Genomic DNA, 12,553 nt, shown 5'->3' with positions numbered 1-12,553 from the left:
AGAAGTCACATTTAATTCTGTCTACTGGACTGAAAGAAAAGGCCTTTGCACCACAGGTTTTCAGAAGCTTGAGCTCAGTGTTCTCTTTGAGGTCAGATTTATAAAAAAAAAATCCCTCCCAAACTAAAATTTGTAAAAACAAACTGGAAGAGTTGCATTTAGTTTACTAAAGTAATAATATTTATAGCTGTTGCAGTAGTAAGACTATTACAAACTAGGTGGATGGGAGAATTCAAGCCTAAACAAAAGAGTAAATAAAAATAGTACTGTTTAACTGTTAATCTGATAATTGCACTTTTGCCAGAATCCTTTAAATTGCTCAAAAGCTACAAAATTATCCACATTGAAGAAATTAGAAGTGATGTAAAAACCACCTCTGCCAATAGCTAAGAAGCTCATCTGCCTCCCTCTTTATTTATAAATAGATAAAGAAATTTATAAATTCAGCAACAGATCAAAAATGGCATTAAGCAAAAAGAAGTCAGATATTCTCAAGATTCTGGAAGTTCAAACTTTATTATTGTGCTTGTGAGTGGAACCCACTGGATATAAAGAGCGTTGGATACTGACATAAAGAATTCAGTGGAACACAGAGACTGGAAAGGCTTGACAAAATTTGCCTGTCAGTGTGTGAGTGTGTATATATATACACACATATATATAAAAATATATTTGTATTTATGTCAAAATGTCTGAAGTAGAAACTTGCTCAGAGCAGACAGAAGATCAAGCAATAAATGCATTTAGTGACTCAGATAAGGGAGCATTTCCTGCTCCATCTTTTGTATTGTTAACAACTAAACCACCAACTCCAGTTTTCCCTTGACATCTATGGACAGAACATGATCACATCAGGCAGTTTCCTGTGAGGTCATAAAACAGATTTGATTACAGAGGACAGAATTTCCTCATACTCATTACTGAAGCAATTTTTCTTGTAACTGTGATGAAATGCTTTAACTTTTTATGCAGCAAATAGGAAGTGAATATCCTGCCATACTGCTGATGCTCTCAGACCACAAAACTGGCTGTAGAAATGGAAGCACTGATGGTGAAAAAAAGTGGCCTGCAAAAGGAAAATTTGAAGTTTTTCCAGTGCAGATTCTTATTTAAATGATGCTCATGTACTTCTCTGCAGTTCTGAGAGCATAGAATTGTTACCTTTGAGAAAAAATAATGAGAAAATAAATTAGCATTCACCCAGCACTGAAACTTTGTGCAGGTAAGATCTCATTAATGGCTACAAGAGCTCTTGAGCAAGACCAAGCCCAATCCTGATGCAACGAACTGGAATTGCCACTGTTTGTGGTCATAAAAATCTTTCAAAAAGGATGAAGAGGTTATTTTTGGGTTTGGTGGGGTTTTTGGGGGTTTGTTTTTTGGGTTTTTGGGGTTTTTTTACTTACCAGTGACATGTACCAGTAAGGCAAGCAATCATCCAGTATTAGGAAGAACATACATTTAAACTTTGGGAAAAACTTTTCAGTGTGTCAGCAGTGTAAAAGATGAGAACAGTGAGAGAAATTACCTTAATTTTAGTGGAGAAAAGGAATATACTACAACCACCAGCCCTAAGAAATACCCAAATGATAAAGCGTTAATGTAACCCTTTTTACCCATTGCCTTGTAAATTATTTCCTAATTCCAAACTGTAGGGTTTTTGCAGTATTACTAAGTTACAAATTATCCGTGTTCTTATGAAGGCCTGATGAGCTATTAACATTAGAATTAGAGCACCACCTTCAACAACTAACAAGGAACATGTTTGCTCCACAATGTCACTGCATTCTGCACATGATAAAATAGGGGAAAACAGGAATTTTCCATCATCTGGGATAGGTTTTTAATAAAATTAAAATACGTAAGCCCAACCTGGACTGTACTGTGAAAGTGTGAGTGAGAGGCGCTAGAACAAGTGGGGATCTCCGGAGGGCACAGGGCCAGTGCAAGGCGGCTTCTCAGGGCCGTGTCCCTCCTATCCCGGCTATCCCCAAGCAGAGGGAAGCTGGGCTGAACCGCCTGTTCCCGTGATCCATTTCCCTCAACACTGGCGACTAACAATCACCGTAGGTGCTAATTTCTTCTCTTTCCATTGTTGTGCAGGACCCGCGCGTCAGGCAGCCGGGGATGCTGCGGCCGCTGCCAGCGGCCCTCCCCCTGCTCCCCGCCCGCTGCTCCTGCGCCAGCTGCACCCGCCAGCCCCTCTTCCCGCCCCACCGCGATTCCCGGGAATTCCGTGAGGGCGGCCCCCGGCCCGCAGGACCCGCCCCGTGACGCCGGTTGCCATAGCGGCCGCGCCGCTGGCAATGGCGGCCGAGGAGGAGGACGACGTGGAGTGGGTGGTGGACACCATCGCCGGCTTCCTGCGGGGGCCCGCCTGGTCCATCCCCATCCTGGAGTTCATGGAGCACAACTGCGAGGGTGAGCGGGGGCGCCGGACGGGGCAGGGCGGGTGCTCCGAGGCCACGGGCGGGGCCTGTCCCGGGCGCGGGGTGGCCCTGCGGCCCCCAGAGTTGTGCAGGAGCGCGCACTCGGCTGCGATCCCCGCCGGGCGCTCCCCGGGGCCCGCGGTGTCCCTCGGGCGAGCCGTGTGTCAGGAGGTGCCATTTGCATCCATTTGCTCGTCCTGGGATTATGGCGTGAGCTTACGGTTGACACCGAGCGAGCGCTGCACCCTGCGGCGCCTCGGACCCCTGCACGGCCTCCAAAGCTCTCCCAGAGCCGGGAGTTTACCTTAGGAAATTGGTCTGGACAACCGAAAGCACCATCCGGTCAGTGTGACAGAGGAGAAGAAGGCTCAAAGTTAAATTCCTTCAATTATGTGAATATTGTCAGTTAAGAGATGAAAATCCCTGACTTTTAGTAGCTCTCAAAAATGACAGTCAAAACTGTCAGTGACTACCGGCAATGTTTTGTAGGTAATCCTGTGGGTGCGTTTAGCTCGGAAGTAACTCCAGTTCAAACTTCCATTTCTTCCTTTATCTTCTTGAGATAATCGAGGCATAATTTGGGGAGTAGGCTGGGTAAAGTGGAAGTACATGCAGTGAGGAGGGGCCAGGATTGCCCTATAGCCAGGGAGGGCCTGTGCAGGTTTGTATCTGCAGAGGGGGAAGGAAGAAATAGACTTTCTGATGCAGAGATTTAGCTAAATTACCTCTGCTAGCAGAACAACTTCTGCTGCCAAAAAACACCTGGATCCTTACAGTAGCAATGTAATGACAATTTGGGCAGGTCTGAAAGCAGTGCCTAAACCATTTGGAAAAAAAAAGACAGCTTTTGTTTGTGATTCTTGAAAAAAAATTGCATCTCAGTTTCTCCCTGAATCGTTTCTACCCCCACCAAACTTTGCATGAGGCATGATTGTCATGAGTCTGTATGCCTTTCCCTCTTAAAACTGGGAAAAGAGGAAGGGAAAGCTCCTGGAATCTTCACAGCTAGGAAGGGCTAGAGAAACCTAGACTGGAAGCTTTGTCCTGGGAAGTCTGCCTAAACTTGGGGTGGGCCTAACATTCTGGTTATCTTGAAAAGGTTTAGCTATCAAGGGAATTGATTTATCCCTCTCAGGAGCAATGATCCCTTCTCCTTAGAAGGTTGAGGGGAATTTACTGACAGTAAGAAGATTTGTGGAACCGCTGTAAATTTCCACTTAGTGTGAGGCAGGCTCGTGGTGGTCACTTCCTGCTGTGCTGATTCCACGGCTGGTTTTGTATTGACATACTTTGTCAGGACAGAGTCCTTTGCATTCCCAAAACATTTGATCTTTGGGCTGGACAAGCAAATTAGCAACACTTTGATTAACTGACAATAATTTGTGACTCCTCAAAAATACAATTTGGATTTTGGTAATTAGTATGTGAGGAATCCATTTTAGAACTGTAGTTACTGCGGCCAAGTCCTCGCACTTCAACTTGTAAACTTATTGTAATGTTTTTCTATCTGTTAGTAAGTGTTTGCTTTCTCTCTCTCCCTCTTTCTGGGAAATTGATTCATTTTTTATAGCTTGATTAATTTCCTTTTACATCAAACTGAAATTAAATAGACGGGTGTGTATCATCCCATTTGAGGGGTCCTAGCCAAGACTTTGAGTTTTAACAAGAAGATTATGAGTGTCTCCCAGGACATCTGTGTCCCCTGGCTTATCTTCATACTGTGGTTCTTCAGATTTTTATTCCTGTTGGGCGACCAAAGACTGTGCCAAAACCTTAAGGAATAATGACTACGTGATTCAGAAGCCGTGACTCAAGAAAATCCAAGGTCTCTGTTCCAAGTGTTCCTTAAAGCCACTTAGCTGAGAGGAGATGCTGACTGCAGCTTGCTTTACTTGGCACTGAACTTCATCCTGTTGTGTCCTGAGCCCGAGGACAGAGTGTGCCAGCTTCCCACGCTGCTCTGCAGAAGGAACATCCCCTTGTCAGTGCCAGGCTAGCTGTCACCGAGGGGTGACATCCCTGTGCTTGGGATCCCCAGGGCAGGTAGGGTGAGGAAAAAAGGGACAAAGAAGCCAAGGTGAAAGTTGGGGTCTGCAATAGCTGGGAGCAATCCCTAGCTAGGAGGAGACAACAGAGGCTGTCAAGTGTCTTCACTCTCCCGAGTTTAGTAATATGGTAGTTGCATAGAACTGATATCTATAATAACTTCCCTACCATTTGAATTTAATCCTAGATATTTATAAGCCTTTTATTTTAATTTCTTCATTAAAAATTTTGGCTTGTGCAAAACCCACAAGCAATGTTGGTTTTCCAAAGTATGATTAAAAACCAGATTTTCCTCTGCTTTTGGGGGACCTGAAATGTGTCATTGGATTTCTGTCATTGCACTTCTGTGTTAGAAAGTGATGCTGCTTTAGGAAGTGCCACCTCAGCTCACACTGTGTCCAAGTCTGGAGTGATGTGGCCTCAGGGCTGTCACAGCTGGGAAAGATATTGAATGCCTTCAAAAAGTCACTCTGAATTTGTGTGAAGGTTGTACTGGTTCCACAGTCATCACCACCATCAGAGATGTCACATGTACATGAAGAATAAATCACACTCATTCACCAATTTAAGCAGAAATCTCATTCTTCAAATGACTTCAAAGGATGTTCCTGGCAAGTGACTTGTCCAAGTGACTAATCTTGAAGGGGATTGAGGAAGACTTATTTCTAAGCCTTTGCTTTAATTGCCAGGTTTTACATTACCTCTCTTAGTTGTTGGCATGAAAAAAATGTAAATTACTACCCTCCCGCAACCCTTAGTTTTCAGTTCCTCTTATTCTCTGCTTCTTCCACATATTCTGTAGCATAGAGATCATGAGCTTGAGTAGTTCCAGTCACGGATTTTGATATGAATGTACATGAATATTATTAATATGGACTTTAGTATAGGAATGTCCATTTTCCATAAATCACATAGATTTAATTAAAATATCACTTAACTGCACCACATTCCGCTTTGGGTTTATCTGGTTTTGCAGGCAGGGACTCATTTTCCTATATCACTTGGCTTCTCACTACGTGAATGACATTTAAAAAATGGTTTAAGTCATTAATAAATACATCTTCCATGTAAATACGTGGAGAGTGAGAAATTTCCTGCCTGATGTGTCATCTGCCACCATAGAACAACCTTACACAGAATCATAGGGGGTAGTTCTTATATTAAAATTTACATTTTAATGAATGTATCTGCTGAATCCTCTACTTGCTTACAAGTCTACTATGAAGATACATTTTTCCAATATTAAATGATGCAGCTTAATTACTTTGAATTATCAAAAGCACACACTTAGCCTGAGTGTGTGGAAAAACACAGGACTTTTATAAATCATGGCCTATATTTTCATTGATTAAATATATTACCCTGTAAAGGTTAATCTTGCTGTTTAGGGTGTAAGTTAATTTGTGGTGGTTTGTACACTGACTGCAAAATGTTTCTTCTTCCCCCTCCTCAGTTTTTGATGATGAAGAAGAAAGCAAGTTGTCTTACACAGAAATTTATCAGGAGTACCAAGCTCTGGTGAGCATTATTCACTATCTGTGGTAAATTTCTAAGCAAAAGAATTTAAAATGTTAAATGAGTATTTAGATGAACTTCTAATTGGGTTATTATTATTTAGTATTTTCCACATGTTATTTAGAAATCCTGTGAATTGTAGTTGTCATACGCATTTATATGCCTAAAGACCAGCTATATAGAAAAGAAACTGTGACACAGTCATAGTTCCTAGGCTGTTTTACATATTCATCATTAAAATTAATGTATCCACAACCTTCAAGATTGTATTTATAAGCTTGATAATGTTATTTTCTGTCAAGTGAAAATGACAACCAGCAGGATGTCTGAGAACACTCACAACTTGTATTTTGTTCATCAATGAGTCTAGGAAATCTTTTGAATTATCTTTTATCAGAAAGTTATTTTCTCTATTATCAGAAAAAATGACAGGAGATTTTTGAAGTTTAAATACCTATAAAATAGTACATGCAGATTTCTAACACTTTCTGTAATGAGGCTGGGAAATACATGATATTAAAAAGCTTTGAGTGAATAAATAGAAACCAACATTCATTTCTGCTCTGACCCTAAAGGCTTTCAGGCACAGACTGGCAAAAAGCCTTTTACCTTCATGAAAAAAACATGAGGAATACTAGCCAGGAGTCTGGGGAAAAGGTACACGAGTGAGAGTCCTGGAAACTGGAGAAGATAAGTTAAGGAGTCATCAAATTTAGCAATAAAAATGCTCATTTTGAGCAGTTCATGAAAGCAAATAAAGCTTGAAATCAGAAAAGTCAGTTATGCTATTGTAGTGATTTTCCTTTGAGTTTATAAACCACATCAGCAGAAAAGAATAGACAATCATGACAAAAATTCCTCTGATTCTCAGGGAAAAACCTTAGAAGGTAAGGCTTATACTTTCTTACAGGTGGAGAGATTACTAGAGGACTACCTTAAAGAAGTTGGAATTAATGAGGAGAAATTTCAAGAAGCTTTTTCTTCTCCTCTTGCAAAGACCCACACCTCCCAGGTATTTGCCTTCATTAAGGAATGTATGGATTTCATTCTTAGCTTGATTTTTTCCCTAAGACAGCTGGCAGGAGATGAAACTTGGAAAAGTTTTCATGGTGAAACTATAATTTTCAATTGAACTGCAGCTGTAAACTTACACTGGGAAACCCAATTTTGTCATAATATAATATTGTCATAATGTTACTGCAGACATGTTGATCTAAAGACATAACCCACCAAGTTATTTTCCTGGCCATGAGCTCTTCTTGTATATCTGGAAAAACAGATAGGAGAATGAAATATAATTATTAAAAACATGCTCCCCAGAATTGAAAAATCCAGCTAATTTCAAACAGACTGAGCTGGTTAGGATTTCTGTGGGGGTTTAATTTTGTGCATATCTTTCCTCCCATAGGCCATTCTGCAAACAGTGTTGGCAGCAGAAGATTTTAGACTATTTAAAAAAATGATGGTACAGAAAAATATTGAAATGCAACTGCAAGCGATTCGAATCATCAAAGAAAGAAATGGTGAGAAGTGGTGAATATGGGGGTTCTCTGAAGGTTTTTAGTGTTCTTTTGATGACTCTTTAAGCCATTCATAAATGAGTGTGGAATGCTGGTTCTGTTCCAGTTCAAGTTACAGGAAAACCAGTTGATGATACTGGGACAGGGATTTCATTACTTAGTCCTTGGTTTGCGCTCTTGGTGTCAGCTGTCTGTACTGTTAATGGATATTTCAGGTCTGTCTGAATTTCTCTGTGAAACTCGACTGAGTTTTCTGTTAGAGAATTTTGATGACATTTCTGAGTTAAGGCAGTTAGAGCAGTTCCTCAAAAGGAGCAATATCAATAGCTGGAATTCTGCTCCCTGCATGGCAAGGATGTTGTAGTGTCTGCTGTGCTTACTGTGCAATTCACACTGAAAAATCCATTCAGGAAGCACAAGTTAAGGCCTTCATCATGTTCATACATGCATGAAAAAGAAGATGAAGAGAAAATAATCCACACCCAACTTTACTGCTCTGTTGATGCTTCTGAAAGGATTTTAATCCCACTCCTTCCTTCTATGTCTTTCGTTTTACTTACTTCTTACTGTATGAGTATTTTTCAGAGAATAATTTTTAAATTTCACCTTTCATATAACAGCTACATTTGGGAGTGGTTCAGGTGGCCATGGCTGAATTGCAGCCTACAGAAAATGCCACATAATGGTCAATACAGAATTTGGCTTAACCTTTGAGGTCAAAACTTTCATTGCCAGAAATCTTTGCCTTTTTCCTAACAGGATTTTGGACGTTTTCCTCTAGGATCTTTTTGGAAACAGTTTACATGGCTTTGGTTTTGTGAGTGTGAGTTTCTTTTCTTTGGGTTTTTTAAAAAATTTTCTTTTTTTCTCTGCCAACTGGAGCACACAATAATTTTCCTTAGAATAATGAATAAATATTTTTTTTTTTCCAGGTATATTGCCTGAGTGTTTGACAGAGGGTTCTGATGTATTCAGTGAAATTGAACAGGAAGAAATGAAAATACTCAGGGATGTTCTAAGGTAAAAAATCAATCAGTCCCACTTTGTATGTTATTTTAAAATACAGGTCTGTAGGACCTGACTCTTCCAGCCTTTTCCAGGAAACTGCTGTCATCTTACAGATAACAGGAATACTCTTGTCAACATCCAACCTGAGGGGAAAATGGGTGGTGCTGGGCAGTGGGTGTGCTCAGGAATATTGAAATAGTGAGTGAGAACTGTTGCTGTGATCTGAGATGGGTGAGACCAGTACAACTTATGCAGATTCTCCCCTAATCCCAGTTCACAGACACATAATAAAATATTAGGAGATGAGTCCATCCAGGTTATATTAGATAATGCTATTTTCCCTCTGGATTCTGGGAATACTGGGAATACTTCCCTTCCTGTCTTTAAATTAGCAGATTAAATAAAGGGATAGGTAAGTCCTGGAAATTCTTACACAATTATTTTAGGACAAAGGTAGTTGAGGACAGTGGGGTCTTGTGTGTTTATCCCAATTATTTATTTCTGTTATGACTTAAGTAATGGAAATATTTTAGATACTGACAAATTCACATTACCTTGTAATTCCTTTGATACTCCTCAAATATTTAAGCAGTGTTAAATTTCCCTGAAAATCACTACCACTAAATGAGTTTTGAGTATTTACTCATGTTTATTGTTACAGAAAATCTAAGGAAGAGTATGAAATAGAGCAAGAGAGAAAAAGGACTGAAGAAGTGAGTGTCTTACGTTTGTATGTGAATTATGGGGATGATTAAGAAATCCCCTGATATTCTGTCCTGGCTATCCCTAGATCCCTTCCAGGCCATGTGTTCCATCAATGCAGTAACCCATAAGAAGCACATTCCCTGCTCAGCACCTGAATCCTGAAATCCTGCTAATGGGTGTCAGCCTTTCAGATCCAGAGAGCAGCTGAATTGCTGATATTGTCAGGATCAAAGAGCCTTCAAAATGTAAGCTGCTTGGAGGTGACAGCACTCATAATCCCGCAGGAATTACCTTCTGGATGACTGGATAGGCAGTGTAGTTATTAATTAAGTGTTCACAAGACAGAACTAATCACCAGGACCCAGAAATCCTCTGCAAGAGACCATCCCTTGGTGTCCATCAGAGTAAACCACAGAGAAAGGAAACTGAATGGAAATGGGGACTGTCCAAATTGTGGAATCATGACAATAAACCTCGCCTTGACTGGGAAAACAGGCAGGTTTTATCCAAATCTCTATAGACCACCAAGAATATCAATATTCTTGATAAACAAGCCAGATTTCAGAGCCCCCAGTCAAGTTCTCTGGCCCCCTGGCCAGAGAAAGTGATAGTGTTCAGTGATACATTTTTTGTTAAAAGAGTGTTTCAACACAAAATAATTTCATATTTTAATGAATGGTGTGGGGCAGAAATTCTGAGCGAAGGGTTGGATTGTCTGTAGTGTAAACAATGCAGTTTTAATTGGAAGTTCTTCTGGGAGATTCCTTTGTGTGGACAGTTCAGTACCTGAGGTACAGTGTCAGGAAATGTAACACTTGGGTTTATTTGTTTTCTAATTCAAGGCACATGCTAAACTCAAAGCTCCAGATGTTACCCACAATATTCCAGGAGATTCAAGAGAAGCTGTAAAAGTTAAGGAATTCACTGAGAGAGCTGAGGATTCTGAAGAAACTACAAAATGCCCATTAGGTAATTTTAGGGGGAGTGCAGTGCTGAGTGGGCAACATGATGTTGGTTTTAAATGATTCAAGAGTCCACTTGTATCAAGATTTTAAGAACTTGGCTGGATAACGCTGTGAGTAAAGTGTATTTGCCCTTCAGGAATGCCTTCCAACATGAGATGTTTTACTATTCCATGATGTTCTGTTCTGATTGATTATTTTTATCCCATGTATTTTTATTCTTTCTAATTGTTTTCTATGTAAAATTATTTAGAAGGATCTCATAAATCTACAAAAGAAGACCCCAAACCAGTTTGCCCAGTACAAAAAGGAACTGAAAACTTACCCCAGCCCTCTTGTACCAAGGGGAAAGAAGACACTAAGAAAAGGTCTGCTGGGAAAGGTTCAGAGAACACAGTGCAAAAAGCTGGGGTAAAAGGACCTGTAAGTTAAAAACAAATTTTAAAAAAGCCAAACATAGAACTAGAATGCAAAAAGAGAAGATTACATGTAGAATATGTATCTAAAATACTATTATATTTAAATACAGAATTTCTGTTATTGTAATCAGGTGGATTTAGGTTATTTTGTTTTTTTAAAAAACAAATATGTAAACACTCCTTCATGTTATTCACAGTTTAATTAGCATAAAGTTCAGCTTATGATTTCTGGTTTCAGAGTAGAATTCAGCATTCAGTCCTTTGGTAATTTCTTAGGAGACAGCTCTGACTTGAAGCCTCAACTTGGATTTGTTTTCACCTGGTAATTTTGGAAGCAAATAGGATGTAAATGTGCTTTCTTGCACAGGACATTGATACAAAGAATTGATTTCAAAATTTAAATTTTTTTTTCCCCAGGATTTATCAGAAACTGAAAAGCAGCAGCTGAAGCAACGTGAGGATTACCTAAAGAAAAAACGAGACCTGTTGCTGGCTACGAAGCAAGAGTCAAAAAATAATGTACCACCACCCAACACTGATCAGGAGGAGGAGGAATCCCCTCCCAAAGAGGTGAAGCACTTTCATATAAACCCACAGGTGCTTTCACTGCAGGTGTCCATGCTGCTGCTCAAGAGTGGGAATGGGTTAAAAAGAACAAGGGGGGAAATATTTCCAAGTTACTGCTTTTGCAGAAGCTTTGGGCTGGAAGTTTCAGTGATGAAGTTGGCATTGGTTGGCTTCAGCATCATCAAACCCTCCTGATTAACTTCAGTTTATGAATGGATAAAATGCCAGTTTGCTCCTAGTCTGTGACCTATTGTTTGGGCTCCTCAAATCTCAGGGATTTTCTTTTTCTTTTGCAAATGCGTGAAAAAACTCTCAAAAAGAGGAAAATACTATAAGACCTTAAACCCTTCTTACATTACAAAACAATGTAGTTAGTAACTATTCTGTTTCAAACCCAAAAATCACTACTCTCCTTTATAGAGCAAGTACTTAAGGGTGTGAACTAAAGTCCAAAGACTTTCTATTGCCTCAAAGATTTTTCACAGTTGCTGTGCATTTTATTATGCTCAGAAGGTGCTCCAAATCCTGGTGACTGGGGAGCTTTCAGGACAATTGCTCAGCAGGAGCTGAAGTTGGGGCTCACAAAACACAGATCAGGGCAGTGGGAGAGGGCAGGGGGTGCCAGGAGCCACATCCATCCCTCTGATCCATGGTGGGGCTGATGGTTGTTCATTGTAGTGTTGTTTTCACTCTGTTTTTAGAAAATGTCAGAAGAGAAGCAAAGGCTGCTTCAGAAGAGGAAGATGCTTGCAGAAAAGCTAAAAGAAGAAGTAATTAATAAGCGGTAGTTTTAAGAGGCTCATTGCTGACGCCAAGAACAGAAAGATGTTTTAGAATAAATTATCAGTAAGTGAAGGGATTTCCAATCTTGCACTGGGATTTATAGAACTTTCAGTCAAGCAGCTCAGTACCTGGTAACTCCCTATTGCAAATGCCACTTAAACACACCATGAACGCTCATTTTCCAGAATGCTGGAAACTCCCTGACTGTCCCGCAGCGAGGCTGTGCCATCACAGCAGAGCACAGCCCTGCTCCAGCCCTGAGCCCTGAGAGCAGAGGCACCAATGGAGAGCTGGGAAAGGAATTCCTGTGGCAACAGCTCCGAGCTCAACATTGGAACTTTTTCATTTCAACAGTGCAGAACATGGTTCCTTTCATTAGTCCATTATAAACAAATGGCTCTTTTTCAGCTGCGCAGTGTAATAAAGTCTGGTTTCACAAGGAAGTGCACCCTCGACTACCTCATTTGTGAGAAAGCCAATGTACCTTGGGAGTCAAGACATTCACAAATTAACTCCAGGTTACAGTGCTTTACAGGCTTTTGAGGAAGTTTCCCAGGCCCCAGGTCCCAGTTTGCAATAAATGCAACTTTAAATACAAA

General features: G+C 40.4%; 1 protein-coding gene across 3 annotated transcripts; it reads left to right on the top strand.

Moving 5' to 3' along the window:
* The first annotated feature begins 1,888 nt into the window (after positions 1 to 1,888).
* CFAP36 (cilia and flagella associated protein 36) lies at positions 1,889 to 12,397 on the top strand. Of its 3 annotated transcripts, XR_008436122.1 has the most exons (11): positions 1,893 to 2,421; positions 5,929 to 5,993; positions 6,901 to 7,002; positions 7,399 to 7,513; positions 8,443 to 8,530; positions 9,180 to 9,231; positions 10,066 to 10,192; positions 10,439 to 10,608; positions 11,022 to 11,174; positions 11,873 to 12,017; positions 12,140 to 12,397. XR_008436122.1 is itself a non-coding variant. In XM_053972519.1 (10 exons), exons 1-10 carry the CDS (start codon positions 2,307 to 2,309, stop codon positions 11,957 to 11,959), a joined length of 1,074 nt encoding a protein of 357 aa, XP_053828494.1. In that variant the 5' UTR covers positions 1,894 to 2,306; the 3' UTR covers positions 11,960 to 12,397. The 3 variants fall into 3 exon arrangements, 1 of the variants encoding a protein (XP_053828494.1); XR_008436123.1 differs by lacking the exons at positions 11,873 to 12,017; positions 12,140 to 12,397 and adding an exon at positions 10,843 to 10,926 and having other exon boundaries at positions 1,889 to 2,421; positions 11,022 to 11,109; XM_053972519.1 differs by having other exon boundaries at positions 1,894 to 2,421; positions 11,873 to 12,397.
* The last annotated feature ends 156 nt before the right edge of the window (positions 12,398 to 12,553 follow it).

Source organism: Vidua macroura, chromosome 3 (genome assembly GCF_024509145.1).
Source record: "Vidua macroura isolate BioBank_ID:100142 chromosome 3, ASM2450914v1, whole genome shotgun sequence".
In the NCBI taxonomy this organism is placed as follows: domain Eukaryota; kingdom Metazoa; phylum Chordata; class Aves; order Passeriformes; family Viduidae; genus Vidua; species Vidua macroura.
Note: the sequence above shows the minus strand (reverse complement) of the source record. Positions and strands in the feature narration are given on the sequence as shown.